This window comes from Capricornis sumatraensis, chromosome 1 (genome assembly GCF_032405125.1).
Source record: "Capricornis sumatraensis isolate serow.1 chromosome 1, serow.2, whole genome shotgun sequence".
Classification (NCBI taxonomy): Eukaryota; Metazoa; Chordata; class Mammalia; order Artiodactyla; family Bovidae; genus Capricornis; species Capricornis sumatraensis.
This window is the reverse complement of record NC_091069.1, coordinates 251,915,023-251,935,345: the sequence shown is the minus strand read 5'-3', so window position 1 is coordinate 251,935,345 and position 20,323 is coordinate 251,915,023. Positions and strand designations below refer to the sequence as shown.

General features: G+C 45.6%; 1 protein-coding gene across 2 annotated transcripts in view; it reads left to right on the top strand.

Moving 5' to 3' along the window:
- LSS (lanosterol synthase) overlaps positions 1-14,987 on the top strand; it is a 30,054-nt gene extending 15,067 nt beyond the window's left edge. For both annotated transcript variants that reach the window (XM_068974409.1, XM_068974400.1), the window contains exons 18-22: positions 12,319-12,384; positions 12,774-12,854; positions 13,370-13,540; positions 14,297-14,375; positions 14,856-14,987. In XM_068974409.1, the coding sequence (XP_068830510.1) occupies positions 12,319-12,384; positions 12,774-12,854; positions 13,370-13,540; positions 14,297-14,375; positions 14,856-14,987 (529 nt within the window). The remainder of the gene's footprint in view (positions 1-12,318; positions 12,385-12,773; positions 12,855-13,369; positions 13,541-14,296; positions 14,376-14,855) is intronic.
- The last annotated feature ends 5,336 nt before the right edge of the window (positions 14,988-20,323 follow it).

Genomic DNA, 20,323 nt, shown 5'->3' with positions numbered 1-20,323 from the left:
ATTTATCTTGCACACACCAAAAAAACAGTCTGCAAACCAAGAGTGCTCAAACCGAAACTCTGAATGAGAGTTGGGTATATATTGTTATAAAGCAGCTTATATTGTGAGAAAACAGAACGTTTATTCTTCACAATGATTGGTTTACAGTACTAAAATTTTCAGTGTTTACTTTGTATCAAGTTTGAGAAGTTTTCTTTATGATTTCCAGAGGTGTAAACAAGAAATGACCCAGATCAAGTTGGACCTACAAACTAAGCTAAATTAGTGTGTATGATTAAGCTGGTTTTGTCTGCTTGGGGAATTTTCAAGGCTGCACTCAGGTTTTTCGGTCACTGTCTTGGCTGTCTGGGAGGATCACCAGCCAGTGCCACATTACTCTTTGTCTCTACCGTTGGTGTCTCCTTTCTCATTAGCTGAATTGACAGGTGGGAGGGCCATGTAGTCATGATGTTCATCATTCATGTGGTTGCTGCAGATTTCACCCCGTTGTCTCATTCTGATGGCTGGCATTTGGCATGTGAGTGGCTGCGGACAGACATTTAAAACCATTGAGAGTTTAATGTGATAATTATAAAAAGAACAACGGTCAAGACTGAAAATTTTCCCAGAGCCAAAATTTGATCAATTAAGTAAATTAGATGGGTTATCCTCAGATACAGGTATTAGCTTTCTGACTCAACCTTCAGAAACTTTAAACATTGTTTATGTAACATATAGTGTGTCAGCAACTGCATGTCCTCAGCATTCCTGAGGCACATAGGGGGCTTTACTTCAGGAGGCAGTATTGCACATTTGCTTCCACCTAAATCAGTCCTTTATATGATCTGAGCCATCTGGTAATTCAGTGAGAGGCATTTCTGTGGAAACAAAAGAAAGCAATGAGTAACAGTTAAAGCAAATTATAACTTCAGTTTCTGAGTTTGGGGAGCAGCCCGTTGAGAAAATTTCTAGGTGTTGGGTTCAAAGCATTGTCAGATGAAGTGAGGACAGGTGTGGCAATCAGATAAGATAGTCCTGGTTCTCAGTGTGAGTCTCTGGTGATCTTTCTGAGTAGCCACATAGCAATAGGCATGAAGACTGTCCTTGCATGAGCTGTTGAAGTTTGTATCAAGTTGTCCAGCTTTTGCTTGCAAAGTTTGAGAAAAGGGCAGCATTCATTTTGTAGTGAACTCAGAAGATGGAAGAAAATTGGCAGTGTTAATTTGAAGAGTTCTATCCACATACAGGAAGAAATCAGAATTCAGGATTCAGTCCAGTGTACACTTAGGAAACAAACTTCAAAGACAATTAATGATACTAGCATCTAATGTACATCAGTTCAGTTCAGTTCAGTCGCTCAGTCCTGTCCAACTCCTTGTGACCTCATGGACTGCAGCACGCCAGGCCTCCCTGTCCATCACCAACTCTTGGAGTTTACCCAAACTCAGGTCCATTGAGTTGGTAATGCCATCCAACCATTTCATCCTCTGTCGTCCCCTTTTCCTCCTGCCCTCAATCTTTCCCAGCATCAGGGTCTTTTCCAATGAGTCAGTTCCTTGCATGAGGTGGCCAAGTGATTGGAGTTTCAGCTTCACCATCAGTCCCTCCAATGAATACCCAGGACTGATCTCCTTTAGGATGGACTGGTTGGATCTCCTTGCAGTCCAAGGGACTCTGAAGAGTCTTTTCCAACACCACAGTTCAAAAGCATCAATTCTTTGGCACTCAGCTTTCTTTATAGTCCAACTCTCACATCCATACACGACTACTGGAAAAACCATAGCCTTGACTAGACGGACCTTTGTTGACAAAGTAATGTCTCTGCTTTTTAATAAGCTGTCTAGGTTGGTCATAACTTTTCTTCCAAGGGGCAAGCATCTTTTAATATTATGGCTGCAGTTACCATCTACAGTGATTTTGGAGCCCAAGAAAATAAAGTCAGCCACTGTTTCCACTGTTTCCCCATCTGTTTGCCATGAAGTGATGGGACCGGATGCCATGATCTTCGTTTTCTGAATGTTGAGCTTTAGGCCAACTTTTTCACTCTCCTCTTTCACTCTCATCAAGAGGCTCTTTAGTTCTTCACTTTCTGCCATAAGGGTGGTGTCATCTGCATATCTGAGGTGATTGATATTTCTCCTGGCAATCTTGATTCCAGCTTGTGGTTCATCCAGCCCAGTGTTTCTCATGATGTACTTTGCACATAAGTTCAATAAGCAGGGTGACAATATACAGCCTTGATGTACTTCTTTCCCAATTTGGAACCAGTCTGTTGTTCCATGTCCAGTTCTAACTGTTGCTTCCTGACCTGCATACAGATTTCTCAAGGGGCAGGTCAGGTGGTCTGGTATTCCCATCTAATGTACATAATTGTGTATTATTGAAGAATAGTTTTTCTATCCATAGTAACCTCCATTTCTGTCAAAGATACCCAAGTCCACTTTCAATAAACTTGTCCTGATTATTTATGTAAGTGTAACTGGAATAGTGACTGACCATGTAATTTTTAAAAAATCTGTTTTGCTGAAGCTTTTCATGAGGAATCTCAGATTAGACCTTCAGCTTCTCTTTAGGCTAAGAGGCCAAGCCAAGGAATTGTCCAGTTATGGCCTGTTACTGGAACAGATTTGTATTGAACTTTCACAAATATGTATTGTTAATGAAAAATTAGAATGTTTAATAGGAGTTTCAGAATTTGATCTGGGGGGACCGGATTGGGAGAAAAAGATAACTGTTTACCAAATTACTGTTTAAAGATAGCTTAAAAGAGAAGAAAGTGAAGTGAGTGAAGTCGCTCAGTTTTGTCTGACTCTTTGCAACCCGTGGACTGTAGCCCACCAAGCTCCTCTGTCCATGGGATTCTCCAGGCAAGAATACTTGGAATGGGTTGCCATTTCCTTCTCCAAAAAGAGAAGAAAAGGGGTTCTTTAAATTTGGAAAATGAAATGATAAAGAATGAGCAATAAAGTTTTAAATTAAGTTATAAAAATTATAATTACCTTCATCAGTTCATTTGGTCTCCAGTGATTAATGCTTGTTGATCTTGATCTTTTGTTATCAGTTTTATGAATTCACCAGTTTTCCGTCAGAGTTCTAGAAATTTTTACCCAATTCTGTGTTTTGATCCTAAATTTATCAGAAACCTTCATTCTAGAGGACTTGTCAGAGTTTTTTCCACGAATCTCTTTGAAGATGAAGCACTTCTGCAGGAATATTTTTGCAAAAGCCTCAAAGTAAAACAAATAATAACTATTTTAAAATAATAATAACTGTTTGTAAATGACAATAATTGGTATTATGACTGATGACATTATATCAAGACATACCAGATTTTGGGGAATTTCATGATTTCTGATTGTTGTTTAGTTGCTAAGTCACGTGTGACTCTTTTGTGACCCCATGGACCATAGCCTGCCAGGCGCCTCTGTCCATGGGATTTCTCCCCAAGAATACTGGAGTGGGTTGCCTTTTCCTTCTCCAGGGGATTTTCCCAACTCGGGGATTGAATCTGTGTCTCCTGCATTGCAGGCTGATTGTTTACTGCTGAGCCACCAAGAAAGCCTGTGTTTTTTGGAATATTTATATTAACAATTTCCATATAAATATTTCCTAAAAAAAAGTTCAGCCTCACTTCTTATTTGACAGTATTTCCCATGAAATTTAACACATAATGAAAGTTAGATAGTAGTGAAAAAAATTTTTTTTCTTTCTTTTAGTAGAGAAGACTCAGTTTTCTTAAGTAATCAAAGACCTGATAAAGACAAATCATAGAATTTTAGTTTCCTAGGCATATTATATTAAAGGTAAACAAAAATCTTTCTTATTAAGATCAGACCAACAATCTAAGAAAAATATCCTTTTAACAAAGAAAAACAAATCCTAATTTTGTACCAGTGATTTTGATATTAAAATTCTTCCTTTTTAAAAAACTAGCATAAAATCCATTCTAATCTTAGTTGACTTGACTAAACATAAAATTCCTTTCTTATAATTCCTTTTCTATAAACCTATAGAAGCTATAAACCTATAGATTTTTACATCCATTCAGGTTTTTTCCTTTATCCTTTTTTATTCTGGAACAGTCATTTTACCTTAGAACAAAATTACTTTCTTTTTTCCTTGAATGAAAATGCATATTTATCCCTCACGCCTTCTACTGAAAACATACATCCGACTTCTCCTATATAGTCCACTTTTTTCATCCGTATTATTTCTTGTAGTTTTGTAAACAAAGGAACAAGCTTAGCTCTTTTGCAAATCAGTTTTGGCAAGGGAACTTGCTATAGGCAGTTTGTATTTTCTTTGAAAAGCCTCTTTTTTAAATGCTGTAGTTTCAACTTTATTAGTTCAAATGTTATTTTCTCAATTTCAAAAACTTATAAAGCTTATCTAGAAAGGATGCAAGGCAGTTGTCACTCTCAACTGTGTGTGTGTGCTCAGTTGCTTAGTCATGTTCGACTCTTTTTTTTTTTATCCTGGCAGGATAGCCTGCCAGGCTCCTCTGTCCATGGGTTTTTCCAAATGAGAATACTGGAGCAGCAACACCATTTCCTCCTCCAAGGGATCATCCCGACCCACGGGACAAGCCCATGTCTCTTGCATCTCCTGGATTGGCAGGCAGATTCTTTACCACTTCACCACCTGGGAAGCCAGTTGTCACTCTTAGAGGATAGCATAGTTGCCTGTGAACTACAGCAAATGATTGTGAACTCTTTCTACATAATACAGTTAAACCATATGCTTTTTGAAAATTACATTATGAGATTCCTTTGTGTCTACGGGTTCATCCTGGCGTTCTCTGCTAGAGTGGGAAGGACCGAACAGGCAGGGATGCAGGATCCCCACATAGCTGCTGAAGGGGGTTGCTCTCTGAGTTGAGTAGGCAGAATAAAGATCTGAAAGATGGGAGAAAAACTTCTGAACTGGTGGCAGCTTCAACTATCAGCTGTGACTGTCTTTGAAAACTCCACCAGAATTCCCAGCCTTGCAAGTAGTTATAAGATTGCCCCCTGGCTGAAATCTGAAAAGACAAGGCAGCAAAGCAGGGGCCTATCAGAGAGTGGTTGCACCTGGCTTTGAGGAGTTACAACTGTGTGTGCAGGGTGGTGTGGCTGTGCTGGCCTGTTTGACTGGTGCACAGCCCTTTGTCACTCAATTTGCCGTCCTATGAGAAAGGTGATTTTCACACATGTTCAGTCATTCCTTAGAAGAAATACAGTGTACATTACTGCCTGTAGCTTTGCATGTAAAACCATGGAACTAACTGAAAGAAAACTTTTATAAATGGACATATGTTTCTTGTTTTCAGTATATGCCATGCATGCATTCTATTTTGTACTTTATGAAATGATTACTTATATGTATAAGTAATAACTTACTTACTTACTAAGTATAAGTAATAACTATTACCTATATCAGTTCAGTTAGTCAGTTCAGTTGCTCAGTCATGTCCAACTGTTTGTGACACCATGAATCGCAGCACGCCAGGCCTCCCTGTCTGTCACCATCTCCTGGAGTTCACTCAGACTCACGTGCATCGAGTCCATGATGCCATCCAGCCATCTCATCCTCAGTCATCCCCTTCTCCTCCTGCCCCCAATCCCTCCCAGCATCAGAGTCTTTTCCAATGAGTCAACTCTTCGCATGAGGTGGCCAAAGTACTGGAGCTTCAGCTTTAGCATCATTCCTTCCAAAGAAATCCCAGGGCTGATCTCCTTCAGAATGGACTGGTTGGATCTCCTTGCAGTCCAAGGGACTCTCAAGAGTCTTCTCCAACACCACAGTTCAAAAGCATCAATTCTTCAGTGCTCAGCCTTCTTCACAGTCCAACTCTCACATCCATACATGACCACAGGAAAAACCATAGCCTTGACTAGACAGACCTTAGTCAGCAAAGTAATGTCTCTGCTTTTGAATATGCTATCTAGGTTGGTCATAACTTTTCTTCCAAGGAGTAAGCTTGGATTTCATGGCTGCAGTCACCATCTGCAGTGATTTTGGAGCCTAAAAAAATAAAGTCTGATACTGTTTCTACTGTTTCCCCATCTGTTTCCCATGAAGTGATGGGACCAGATGCCATGATCTTCATTTTCTGAATGTTGAGCTTTAAACCAACTTTTTCGCTCTCCTCTTTTACTTTCATCAAGAGGCTTTCTAGTTCCTCTTCACTTTCTGCCATAAGGGTGGTGTCATCTGCATGTCTGAGGTTATTGATATTTCTCTGGGCAATCTTGATTCCAGCTTGTGTTTCCTCCAGTCCAGCGCTTCTCATGATGTACTCTGCATATAAGTTAAATAAGCAGGGTGATAATATACAGCCTTGACGTACTCCTTTTCCTATTTGGAACCAGTCTGTTGTTCCATGTCTAGTTCTAACTGTTGCTTCCTGACCTGCATCCAGATTTCTCAAGAAGCAGGTTAGGTGGTCTGGTATTCCCATCTCTTTCAGAATTTTCCAGTTTATTGTGATCCACACAGTCAAAGGCTTTGGCATAGTCAATAAAGCAGAAATAGATGTTTTTCTGGAGCTCTATTGCTTTTTCCATGATCCAGCGGATGTTGGCAATTTGATCTCTGGTTCCTCTGCCTTTTATAAAACCAGCTTGAACATCAGGGAATTTACAGTTCACGTATTGCTGAAGCCTGGCTTGGAGAATTTTGAGCATTACTTTACTAGCATGTGAGATGAATGCAATTGTGCAGTAGTTTGAGCGTTCTTTTGCATATAGATAAATGAATCTATAACAAATCTATAAATTATGGATAAAATTGAAGGTGTACACTATTTCTTTATATAGATATAGGTATAGATAGTATGTACATTTTCTTTTCTTTTACGTGCTTATGATTCTTTTTCTTTAGCACTCTAGAAAAGACAGATTGATCTTTGTAATGGAAGCAGATCATTGGTTTCCAGAGGGTGGAGGGAGCATCAGGAGCATAAGGACACATTAGGGGGATGGTTTGTCCATTGTCCTCAGTATGACAATGCTTTCTCAAGTGTATACATGTAGTAGAACTTACTAAATTATATACTTCAAGTAATATATCATATGTCAATTATATATCAATAAAACTTCTTAAAAAAAAAAAACCCTAAAAACACACGTACCTGTATCTGTGCTAGGTCAAAGAATGGAGTCCTTCACCATAAAGAAAAAGGATAGTGAAGTGGCGAGAAAACAGGAATAGGTTAAAGGTCAGACAAGTTGGGCTGCACCTCAGTGGGGCTCCGCCAGCACTTTTTAAGGTGGGCTTGTCAAGCAGCCAGGAAATCCAGGCCCGCTAGGAGGAGAGGCACTGGCACAGGTAGCACATTGTGCCCAGGCCCTTTCAAGTGTTATGTCCCTAGTCATGGTGTAGGACACACATCCCGGTCTCTGGGCACTCTTTGAAATGGGCCCATCCACTTGGGCCTGTCCTAGACCTCCTAAGCTAGAGCCTGCATTTATATAACATCCCAGATGATTCATAGATAGTTAAAGTTTGTGAACTGCTAACCCAAACTATCAATACACAATAGTCTTTCTTTTTAAAAATTTAACCAATTATAATGTTAATCATAATTCTCCGATAGTCTATGACCAAAGTTTGAGAAATAAGAAGTTGCAGTAAGTCCTCCCACATAGGAGAAAACTCTCTTGTGCTGTGCTGTGCTTAGTTGCTCAGTCGTGTCCAACTCTGTGCAACCCCATGGACTGTAGTTTGCCAGGCTCCTCTATCCATGGGGATTCTCCAGGCAGGAATACTGGAGTGGGTTGTTATGCCCTCCTCTAGGAGATCTTCCCAACCCAGGGATCGAACCCAGGTCTCCCGCATCGCAGGCAGACTCTTTTACTGTCTGACCCACCAGGGAAGCCCACCCTGAGCCCTACAGATGCTCCAAGGCACATGAGCAGATGCTCCAAGGCACATGTACAGCTGCCCACTAAGCCCTGGGGTAGGGGATGGGTAGTGCTTCTGTGATAAGAGCTGAGAACAGTTACCCTCCAGTCCTTCAACAGTTGTCGGGCTTCCAGAATAGTCCTGTTGGACACATTCTGCCAGTGTAGTTGTTGTCCTGGTGGGAGAGGGACCCCTGTGCTGCCTGCCCTGCCATCTTTCCAGGATCATCTGCAATTGATTTTAATATTGATCTTCTAGCTAGACAGTTTCCTAAACTTTAATGAAGTTTTTAATACACTTTGTCTTATACAGCAGTCTTAGGTTTACAGAGATTGCATAGAGGGTTCCTGTTTAGCCACTTCCCTCCCACTTTGTTTCCCTGTTATTAATATCCTACATTAATTTGGTACATCTTTTTTTAATTTACAATTGATGAACCAGTATCAACACATTATTGTCATCCCAAGTCCACAGTTTACATTCAGATTCACTCTTTGCATTAAAAATTTTTTGGTGCTAACATAATGGGTATTGTGATTTTAATTTCAGAATCAAATTGTTCATTGTGGTAGGAAAACAACTGTCTATTGTATATTAATCTTGTATCCTGCAACCTCGGTATAATTATTTAGTAGTTCCAGGAGTTTTTTGGTTGAATCTTTGGGATTTTCTAGGTAAATAATCAGGTAATCTGTGAACAAAGACAGTTTTATTTCTTCATCCCCAATATGTATCCCTTTTATTTCCTTTTCTTGTCCTGTTGCTTTACCTAGGACTTCCCATATGGAGTTGAATATCAGTGCCGAGAGTAGACATTCTTGTTCCTGATTTGGCAGGAAAGCATCTAGTTTCTCACCACTATTATGATATTAGCTATAGGTTTTTGTGGCTGCCCTTTATCAAGTTGAGGAACTGGAGGAACTTCCTTTCTGTCCCTAGCTTGCTGAAAGTTTTTTTTTTTTTTTATCATGAGTAAGTGTTAGATTTTGGTAAATATTTCTTCTATAGCTGTTTATTTGGTCATGTGATTTCTCTTCTTCTTTAGCCGGTTGATTTGATAGATTGCATTATTAGATTTTTCAGTGTTGAACCAGTTGTTTCATACCTGGGATAAATCTCACTTGTGATATGTAATTCTTTTCATACGTGATTAGATTGGATTTGCTAATATTTTATTGAGGATTTTTTAATGCCTGTGCTACTGAGAGATACTGACCTATAGTTTTCCTTTCTTATAATGTGCTTATCTGTTTTTAGTATGCTGTGCTCATCAAGTGAATAAGGCAGAATTCCCTGTTCTGGTCTTTGGAAGAGATTGTAGAGGTGGTATAATTTCTTCCTCTAATGTTTGGTAGAATTCGCCAGTGAATCCATCTAGACAACTCTTTCTGTTCTGAATAATTGCTTATAGATTCTTTTGGGTTTTCTCTTAGAGAAAGCTTATAAATGACATATTTTTCCTTTCAATCTATAGGCCTGTAGTCCATTTTCTTGTTTGATTGCCCTGGCTGAGACCTTTAGTATTTTGCTTAGCAGAACTGGTAATAGTGGCATCTTTCCTGATTTTGAAGGACAATGCTTGTAATATTTCTCCATTAAGAATGACATTTGGAAGCTTGCCATCTGTGTCCATTAATGAACAGTCTGAAGTTTTTACTTTACCACATCACTCTTATCTGGCTGATTGAGCAGCTTACATTGAGCTCCCAGAATGAACCAGGGAAAACCTTCCTCTTTCTATTCCCTAGAAGAGTTTGTGTAAGATTAGAATGATTGTTCTTGGTGATTCAGTAGAATTCACTTATAAAATATCTAGACCTGGAGTTCTTTTTCTGGGCAAAGTTTGTTTTTTATGCATATCTTTAGTAGTTGTAGGACTATTCAGGCCCTTTATTCTTGAGGCAGTTTTGACAAGTTAATATTCTGAGTAATTTGTATGTTTTGTCTAAGTTTCCAAATGTATGTGTTTTTCTTTTTTTCACTTTTTAATTTCTGCTAAAACTAGAGTCATATCACTTTTCATTGCTGGTTATTTATTTGTTCCTTCATCCTTTGTACTAGTACCTCTTGCTGGGTGACAGTATTATGACAGACTTGGTCACCCAAAGCAACACACGTTTATCACCTCATAGTTTCTGTGGGTCAGGAGTCTGGGCCCCTGCTCTGGATTTCCCTAGGTGGCCATCAGGATGCTGGCAGTGCGGGGGCCTCACCTGAGCCTCAACTGGGGTCTGCCCCAAATGCGTGTGGTTGTTGGCCTGTTTCCATCCCCTGTGGGTTGTTGGCCCCAGGCCCCATGTCCTTGCTGACGGCTGGCTAGAGCCACCCTCGAGTTCCTGACACAGGGGCCTCTGTACAGTGGCTCCATGAGAACCAGCAAGGGTGGGTCCAGTAGCGCCAGGCAGTCCATCCACCAGTCAAGGGGAGCTGGAGGCAGTGACCGTCAACTTGCAGGGTCAGCTGGCTACATGCAGGTTATGGGCCACCACTCAAGGATGACATGGGCTGAGTGCCTGGGGGCAAGTGAGCATTGTGGGGGGTGAGTCATCCTGAGGTTGTATGCATACCTTCACCTCTAGCCTTTTCAGAGAACCCAGTCTGCTTCAGAAGTATCAGTTAGGCCTGTGATGGACCTTCTCTGCCCTCTGAATGTATCATTTTCTCTCTCACTTTATGTTTATTTAGAAAATTTCATTTGTGTGACTTAAACCTATCTATATCACTGACCCTGTTTTTGGTAACACTGATCCCCTTTGTACCTGCTTCTCTTCTGGGCTTGTCCCTGAGATTTTCTCTCCTTCATTTGCTCCTTTATCTGCCTCTTCACTCTCCTCCTGTGACCTGTGATCGCTGTTCTTTCATATCTCCTCTATGAACCATTTGTCATTACATATTTTAAGGAAGATCATGCTTATACTTATTTTATGTATTTTAAGGGAGATCATGCTCATATTGGGCACAATAAAGGACAGAAATGGTATGGACCTAACAGAAGCTGAAGATATTAAGAAGAGGTGTCTGGAGTACACAGAAGAACTATATAAAAAGATCTTAATGACCCAGAAAACCACAATGGTATGATCACTCAGCTAGAGCCAGACATCCTAGAATGCGAAGTCAAGTGGGCCTTAGGAAGCATCACTACAAACAAAGCTAGTGTAGGTGATGGAATTCCAGCTAAGCTATTTCAAATCCTAAAAGATGATGCTGTGAAAGTGCTGCACTCAGTATGCCAGCAAATTTGAAAAACTGAGCAGTGGACACAGGACTGGAAAAGGTCAGTTTTCATTCCAATCTCAAAGAAAGGCAATGCCAAAGAATGCTCAAACTATTGCACAATTGCACTCATCTCACATGCTAGCAAAGTAATGCTCAAAAGTCTCCAAGCCAGGCTTCAATAGTACATGAATCATGAACTTCCAGATGTTCAAGGTGGATTTAGAAAAGGCAGAGGAACCAGAGATCAAATTGCCAACATTGTTGGATCATTGAAAAAGCAAGAGAGTTCCAGAAAAACATTTACTTCTGTTTTATTGATTATGCCAAAGCCTTTGACTGTGTGGATCACAACAAACTGTGGAAAATTCTTCAAGAGATGAGAATACCAGACCACCTGACCTGCCTCCTGAGAAATCTGTATGTAGGTCAAGAAGCAACAATTAGAACCAGACATGATACAATGGACTGGTTCCAAATTGGGAAGGGAGTGTGTCAAGGCTGTATATTGTCAGCTTACTCATTTAACTTATATGCAGAGTATGTCATGTGAAACGCTGGGCTCCAAAACCACTGCAGATGGTGACTGCAGCCATGGGATTAAAAGATGCTTGCTTCTTGGAAGAAAAGGCATGACCAACCTAGACAGCATATTAAAAAGCAGAGACATTACTTTGCTAACAAATGTCCATCTAGTCAAAGCTATGATTTTTCCAGTCGTCATGTATGGATGTGAGAGCTGGACCATAAAGTAAGCTGAGCACCGAAGAATTAATGCTTTTGAACTGTGGTGTTGGAGAAGATTCTTAAGAGTCTCTTGGACTGCAAAGAGATCCAACCATTGAATCCTAAAGGAAATCAGTCCTGAATATTCACTGGAAGGAGTGATGCTGAAGCTGAAACTCCAGTAGTTTGGCCACTTGATGAGAACTGACTTGTTGGAAAAGACCCTGATGCTGGGGAAAGATTGAAGGCAGGAGGAGAAGGGATGACAGAGGATGAGATGGTTGGATGGCATCACCAACTTGATGGACATGAGTTTGAGCAAACTCCGGGAGCTGGTGGTTGAAAGCAGCCTGGAGTGCTGCAGTCCATGGGGTCGCAAAGAATCGGACACGACCGAGCGACTGAACTGACTGAGTGATGTTCATGCCTCTGAGGCGGCAGCATGTGGGGTAGGGCAGCAGGTGCACTGCTGCTTTGCTGGAATGGACAGCGCGACGTCCCACTGTGTTGCAGGGAGACCCTCGAGCGGGGCTTGCAGTTCTGTCGGCAGAAGCAGAGGCCTGATGGCTCCTGGGAAGGGTGAGTGCTGCCTGTGGGTGCAGATGCCAGGCGCAGGGGTGGGAAGGGGTCACTGTGCTGCCCAGAAGTCTCTGGACATGCTCCTGGGCCTTCCCCCACAGTCACTGCTCAGCGTTTTGCTGGGCAGTGTAGCCAAGGGTGTTGGAAGTACTTGGTGGCCTGATGGCTCCTCACCCACTTCCTCTGGGCTTGGATCTGGCTTCTGGAGCCGTCTGTGGAGGCCAGGTTGGGCGGGTCTGTCTCCATGTTGAAGGCTTATGGATGTTTTCCTTGGAAACAGAGGCAGCCCCTCCCTGCACTCCAGAGGGTGCTGGAGGTGCCTGCAGCCTGTTGTCTGGCGCCCTGCTGAGAACTCAGGGACCGGGCTGTTCCCCTTTGTCTTCCTCCAGCTCCTGGGGTGTGTGCTTCACGTACGGCACCTGGTTTGGGCTGGAAGCCTTCGCCTGCATGGGGCACACCTACCATAATGGGTGAGTGCAGGCATTTGCCTTGTGGTGGGAGGGGTTCTTCTCAGCATAATACTCTGCTGGGGGGGTTTCTTCTCTGATGTTTGACTTTGGGGTTGTTTTTTACATGCTTTTAAACAGTGAGAAAAGATCAGTTTTCCAGAAAAATATATGAGGTCCTGTGCCTCACTGCTCTGCAGAGCCTCCTTGCTGGTGTGGGGCAGGAAGCCTTCGGCCCTCTGCCCTCCCCCAGCTCACCTGCCCCACCCAAGTCCCACACCCGGGCTGGAGCAGGAGCAGCCACAGGCCAGGAGGCTGGCCAGGCTGGGTTGTGTCACGTGCAGGAGCCCATCTGCAGCTGTCTGGTCATCTCCCAAAATCCTGTGATGCTGGTACCTCTGTCCCTTTCACCTCCCCTCTGGTGTGCTGAGTGCAGGGGGCCCACACCCCCGTCTCCATTACCCAAGGAAGCCTGGCCAGGGTGAGGAGGGACAGGGATCCTGCCCAGAGTGATGGCTGTGTGTCTTCTGTCTCTGCAGGGTTGCCTGTGCAGAGATCTCCCGGGCCTGTGATTTCCTGCTGTCCCGACAGATGGCAGACGGAGGCTGGGGGGAAGACTTTGAGTCCTGCGAGCAGCGTTGCTATGTGCAGAGTGCCCAGTCCCAGATCCACAACACGTGCTGGGCCCTGATGGGGCTGATGGCCGTCAGGTGGGGGCTTGAGGCCTGTTCCGGAGCTGTGGGGTCAGGTGGAGGAAGAACAGTGAGCCAGCAGCCAGGATGGGCACGGCAGCGGAGGGAGGGGGAGACCTATGGGCCACCTTCCTAGGTGACAGGTTCACAGGGCCAGGTGGTGGGTCCTGCAAAAGGCCTCTGAACAAGGTCAGCCAGGGCACAGGGCTGTCAGAGCATGACTGTGTGGCAGCACCTGCAGCGGCTCTGCGTCACAAACGTACTCAGGCATGTGCACACATGACACACACATGCAGAGTCATGCACACGGACGTGTATGTGGTGCCCCAGTCTGTGCCCCCTGTTGGATTTGGGGCCATTGGGAAACCTCCCTAAACCCGTCAGAGGAAGGCCAAGGGTGTGGGCAGGGGCAGACAGGCTGCACCCTGACCTGAGCCATCGTGCCTCCTGGTGCCTCATCTGGCAGCGAGCGAGGTTAGGCCCTGAGGATCAGTGGCCAGGTGGACGGGAAAGCACTGCTCATGGCAGGGACAGCTCTCTTGGCCACAGGTGGGCTGCCCTCCTGCCCCTTCGTCTCCATCCCAGTGGCATTCCTGCTCCTTGAGATGTCTGGAGGACTAACTGTTCCCAGCGGGCCTGGAGGTTCAGGGTGTCCATCATCTGGCAGCGTTTCTCATCCTTGTCCTTGTTCCTTGCTGTGTGAGCCTGAGGACCCAGCCGGAGGGGGTCTCATGCAGGGGGGCGGCGGGAGTATTCAATGCCCCTTTCCCCCAGGCACCCTGACATGGCGGCCCTGGAGAGAGGAGTCAGCTACCTGCTTGAAAAGCAGCTGCCGAATGGGGACTGGCCTCAGGTACGTGTGGCTCCCCCAACAGGGACCCATGCCCCTCATGGCCTGTGGGTGGGGTTTCACCTGGGGGGTTTGGGCCTCGCAAACATCACTAGGGTTGGAAGCAGGTCTGTGATGGTGGCAGGTCCTAATGGCCTGGGCTGGTGCACACGAAGCACTGGCTGGTGTTAGGGCTGGTGGTGTCAGGGAAGGGCTGGAGGAGAGAAGCTCACAGCTAAGACAACTTGGGCTGAACCAATGGCTCCTCACTGAAAAGGAAGGGTAGGAGGGCATGGGGTTAGGGGAGGCTGACCTCCCTCAGATGAATCCAGATGAGCCTGCAAGGGGCTGGTGGCCCAGGCTGAGGTTTGCTGCAGGGCCTGGGGTCCTAGAGGTGGGGAGGGGGTGGGTGGGGGGTCGTAGGCCCGCCTGGTAAGGTCAGGGTCGGGTTCAGGGAGCTGTCCACCTAGTGGAGCCACTGTGTTAACCCTTGTGTCCTTTCAGGGGAACATCAGTGGCGTCTTCAACAAGTCCTGTGCCATCAGCTACACTAGCTACAGAAACGTCTTCCCCGTCTGGGCCCTCGGGCGCTTCTCCCGTCTGCACCCTGAGAGCGCCCTCGCTGGCCATCCTTGAGAGCACGCCTGCGGGTGCCTGGGCGGGTAGGGGGGGTGCTGGTCTCGCGAGTTCCAGGGGAGGTTTGGGCGGGGCGGGGTGGGGCCTGCTGCGGGGGTGGGGCCTTCAGACTCGATTTCCAGCTGCTGGAGCAGTTTCTGGCTAGAGGAGCACTGGTGAGGGGAGCGACGGGATGAACCTTGACGCTGGATACAGCGCGTTGCTTTCGTGGAACCGCCTGGAGCGGTACCTGGCCTCGCTGGGAGCTTTCCTGACCAACCGCTGAGTTCGGGAGACCAGCAGCTACGCCTCGTATGCCGCGGAGGGCCGGCTCTCCCTAACTCTCTCTCTGCCTGAGGGACGTGCTAGTCTCAGGAGAGGCTGGGCCTTGCTGTTCACCGAGGCCGGTTGGGCTCTCCGGGATTGGGACCAGATTTGGTGAGTGTCCAGGGCTGCTCAGAGGAGAGCCAGATGCTGTATGCTGGCCCTGCCCCAGGTCGAGATTCAGCCAGCTTGTGGGGCGCCAGCATGGCTACCTCCAGAGATTAGAGTTGTCTCCTAATGAGGAAAGCAGAAACCTGAGCTAACTCGGGGTGAGGGGTTGTGAGTGGCCCCACATGGGGACGACCCTCATGCCCCCTCCAGGGTGCTGCCTCTCAGTTCTCCTCTGGCTTCTAAATGCCTCTGGTTTGGCATGCATGGACTTCGGGCTCAGGTTGGAAAGTCTGAGTCCTGGAATTGCTTCTGACCTACGAGGATGGGCAGCTCACATGCGCAGGGTTCCTAGGAATGTGGATGTGAAGACATAGAGCTTTGATGAGAGCCAGAACCAGGCCTTGTGTCACCCCCGGGCCCCATCTGCTTCTCGCCCACCCCAGGGCTGGAGGGACCCATAGAGGTACCACCTCCCCTTCTGATGGCAGCCTCAGCCATGCTCCCCCAGCCAAGTGCTCTCCCTCAGACAGCTAGAGACGCCTGGATGCCCCCCTGCTCCCACCATTCCTGCCGGGAACCCTGAAGGTCTCTCAGAGGCTTGCACCCTGTGGCCTTGCTCCCGCCGGGCCTGGGACCCCCAGTGCTGTCCCTGATGTCTGTCTGGGGCTCGCCTGCGAGGAGCCTTTTACTGAGCTGCCCCATTCCCCCTCCCCACAACTACCCCAGGTGGTGGTCCTCCTGCTTCAAGCCTTGTAGGGCCTGGGCACAGGTAGGCAGGCAGGTCCTGCTGCTCTACCAACCGCCCCACTGGCATCTGGTGTTGTCTAGCTGTGCTGGTTGGATGTCAGCACTCTCTGCAGGCACTTTTAAATGAGTGTTTATGTTGCTGAAGGTGCTGTGCTGGACCCTTTGGGATCCGTCCACTTTGCTCTTGTTCCAGCAGCAGATGATGGTTTACCAGTTTGCTCCTGGCATTGGATACTGCCAGGCATGACTGGGTCACTGGACAAAACACTAAGCTTCCCGAAAAGAAATGAACTCCACCTTTGTCCTGAAACATTATTGGAAGCCACCTATCTCACCAGTTACCTTAGTGCCTAGATCCAGCCCCTAGGCAGAGGCACATAGTGCTCTTGTCTTGTCCTGGGAGCAATCATGGACTCGTCCTTCACGCCCCATGGTGGACATTGGACCACCACCCCTCAGTCTCAGGGAAAAAGGAACTGCACAAGATACGCAGGAGGCACTCTAGTTATCTGAGGGAGAAATACTTGCCTCAGCCTGATTAAAAATCAAGTTCTCTATCCTGGGTGAAGGATTAATGGGTCTTGATTCACATTGCTTTTCTTTTGGTTATCAGGAGCAAAATCTGAATGTTCACCAGGACATAAACCAGATCTGACCCTTTGAGGGATTCTCTAACCAAAAGTGCTTAATGCATAATAAAAGTGTGCCTCCAAGAAAGTACTTTCCTTACTGAGCATAACCAATGTTGATACATAGATCTGAATTTTTTTCTAGTAATAAAAATGTCTAAAAACTGATGCCATCAATGGTGGCTTCCTCATTCTCTCAGTTCGCAGCAACTACTTACAGGATAATTGGCTGGCTTGATTTAGTTTCATCTCTCCATTTGCAGTAAAAAGTTTTATTTATGACTCTCGTTGTTTAAAAAAAAAAAAGGTTAGAAGCATAAGACAAGGGGACATGCAGGCCAGAAAGTCAAAGGGGACTGGGAGGGACGTTGCTTGACTTGCTTGGTGGTGTCAGCCTCCAAGCTCCTGGCTCGGCTTTCTCCCTGCTTGTGGGGAGGGGCAGCTGAGTTCTTCTCTTCTCCATAAGGCGTCTGGGTCGCAGCAGGATCACAGGAACTGCCCTTGGAAATGTCCACGTTGGAAGCTAGAGACGCAGCTCTGGAGAGCTCAGGAAACTTCCTAGGTGCCCTGGGGCAGGCAGTCTTGACATTGGTTGCGTTTTTCACTTGGAAAAACGCACCTCAAGGTTACGTTTTTCACTTGGAATTTCTGCTGCTGTTCTACAGACCCTCCTTTCTCACTCAAGGTTAGGGTGATACTGGTAACTTCAGAGTTACTTGTTTCCTTTGGTGAAAATGATTCACCCATTCATTTCTATGAGCCTATTATTGGTACATGACTTCAGCCTTCCCCATGGGAAAGTACCACACGGGGCTGACTGAGACCTACATTGCCATCACTGCAGAGCAGCTGCTTTGGTGGCTTCAGGCAGACTTGGGTGCCTGCCCCACAGCTAGGATATTCATGGGTGCAGGACAGAGCGAGCCTTCGGCCCCATGTTCCCTGACACCCCCCATTTCTCGGGAAGATGGAGGATCAGGGCCTGCCCTTGGGTCTTCCAGGAGTAGACAGGCACTGAAACGCCCTGAAGGTGGCCAGAAGACATTAAAAAATGAGCAGAGCTTCAGTGGCCTATTGGGTAATAGTGAGTGGTCCACCCTGTGTAATCTGAGTCCTACGAAATAGGGAGGAAGGGCAGGAGGCAGGCAGCAAAATACTTAAGTAACTGTGGCTGAAATTTCCCCAAATATGATACATATAAGCTCACATTCATGAAGCTCAACTCACATGTAGCAGGATACTCACAGACCAAAAAGCCCAAGCAAAACCCACTTCAAGGCTCATGGTAATTGATGATGAAAACTAAGGATGAATACAGCTTAAAAGCAAGCAAAACAGGCAAGTTAGGCTTCCCTGGTATCTCAGTGGTAAAGAATCTACCTTCCAATGCAGGAGACACAGGTTTGATCCCTGATAAAGGAAGATCCCACATGCTGCAGAGCAGCTAAGCCTGTGCACCACAACTATTGATCCTGTGCTCTAGAGCCCGGTTGATCCTATGCTCTAGAGCCTGGAAGCTGCAACTGCTGAAGCCCATACTCTAGAGCCCGCAAGTCACACCCACTGAGCCCACATACCCTAGAGCCCATGCTCCATAGTAAGAGAGACCACCGCAATGAGAAGCTTGTGCACTGCTGCAACCAGAGAGTAGTCCTGGCTCACCACAACTAGAGAAAAGCCTGAAAAGCAACAAAGACCCAGCAGCACCAAAGAATAAAAACCAGGCATTTTATGTATCAGCGAAGACAAGAATGAAAAATGACTTCTCAGGAGGAGAGCACAGTGAAATGACTTCTTCAAAATGTCAAAAGGAAAAGAAAAAAGACCCTTAAACTCTGTATTCAAAGCAAATAGAAATGAAAGCAGACTAGACCTTTTCCAGATGAACGAACGCTGAAGGAGTTGTCCAGCAGCCTTGCCTTTGAGAACTGTCAGGGACGGGGGAGCCTGGTGGGCTGCCGTCTATGGGGTCGCACAGAGTCGGACATGACTGAAGCGACTTAGCAGCAGCAGCAGCAGGTTGTTTGGTGCAGGAAAGAGATGCTAGATGGAAACTGATCTCCAGAGAATGAAAAGCACCAGGTGGTGTGTGGTAAGGATAGAAGACCTCCCCAAATGGTGTTTCTGACATAAGGAGAAGTAAAACACGTGACAGCAATAACAGGATGTTAAAGGTGGATGGAGATTCCCACCTGTATGTGAAGTGGTTTATTGCTTAAAGGTAGACTGTGATGAGTAAAAGAAACCTGCTGTCAACCCTATAGTAAGCCACTAAAAATGAAAGAGGTACAGCCAGTAAACGAAGAAGGTAGGTAAAACCGCTCAAAAGAAGATGAGAAAAAGAAAAATAACAGATGGGACACATAGAAAACAAATAAAGATGATAGACTTGAACCCCACTCTTATGCACTGAATTGTGGCCCTCTCTGTGCATATGATAGGGTTCTCAGCACTAGTGGTAAAGAATCTGCCTGCCCACGCAGAAGATACAAAACTCCGGTTTGATCCTTGGGTAAGGAAGAGCCCCTGGAGTGGAAAATGGCACACCCCTCCAGTATCCTTGCCTGTAAGATTCCATGGGCACAGGAGTCTGGTGGGTTACAGTCCATGGGGTTGCAGGAGTCGACACAACTGAGAGACTGGGCACAGTACCATTCATATGATGCTGCACCTGGAGATGAGGCCTTTAAGAAGAGAAGGTTAAATATGGTTGTAAGGGTGAGCCCCTGAGTCAGAAGGACTGGTGTCCTTAAGAGAGAGACACCAAGAGCACACACTGAGGAAAGCCCACATGAGGACCCGGTGGGCAGTTGTCTGCATGCAATTGCCGTAGGAGGGTCCAGCCCTGCTAATACCCTTGTCTTGATGGACAGGGAGGCCTGGTGTGCTGTGATTCATGGGGTCGCAAAAAGTCGGACATGACTGAGCGACTGAACTGAACTGAACTGGACCTCTAGCTTCCAGAACCCTGAGAAAATTAATTTCTGTTAAGTCACCCAGACTGTGGTGTTTTGTTATGGCAGCCCCAAAACACTAGTAAGACATACACCACCAATACAAATAATTGTACTAACTGTAAAGGGCTAAACATTCTGGTTAAAAGGCAAGGATTGTCATGTTGGATGAAAAGCATGACACATCTATGTTGTCCATTAGAAATTTCTTTTTTTTTTTTTAATGTATTCATTTGGCTTCATCGGGTCTTAGTTGTGGCATGCGGGACCTTTGTTGCTGCTGGCAGGCTCAATAGTTGCAGCACATGGGCTCTCTAGTTTGTAGTGTGTGGGCTTAGTTGCTCTGTGGCAGGTAAGATCTTGGTTCCCTAACCGGGATTGAACCTGTGTCCACTGCATTGCAAGGTGGATTCTTAACCACTGAACCACCAGGGGAGACTCCATAAGAAATTTTTAATATAAAGATACAGGATAAAGGTGAAAGCTTAGAAAAAATGTGTAATGAAAATACAAATAAGAAAAAGTGCTATATTGGTATCAGTAGATTTCAGGAAAAGGAATAGTATCAGAAATAGAGACATTTACAAATGAT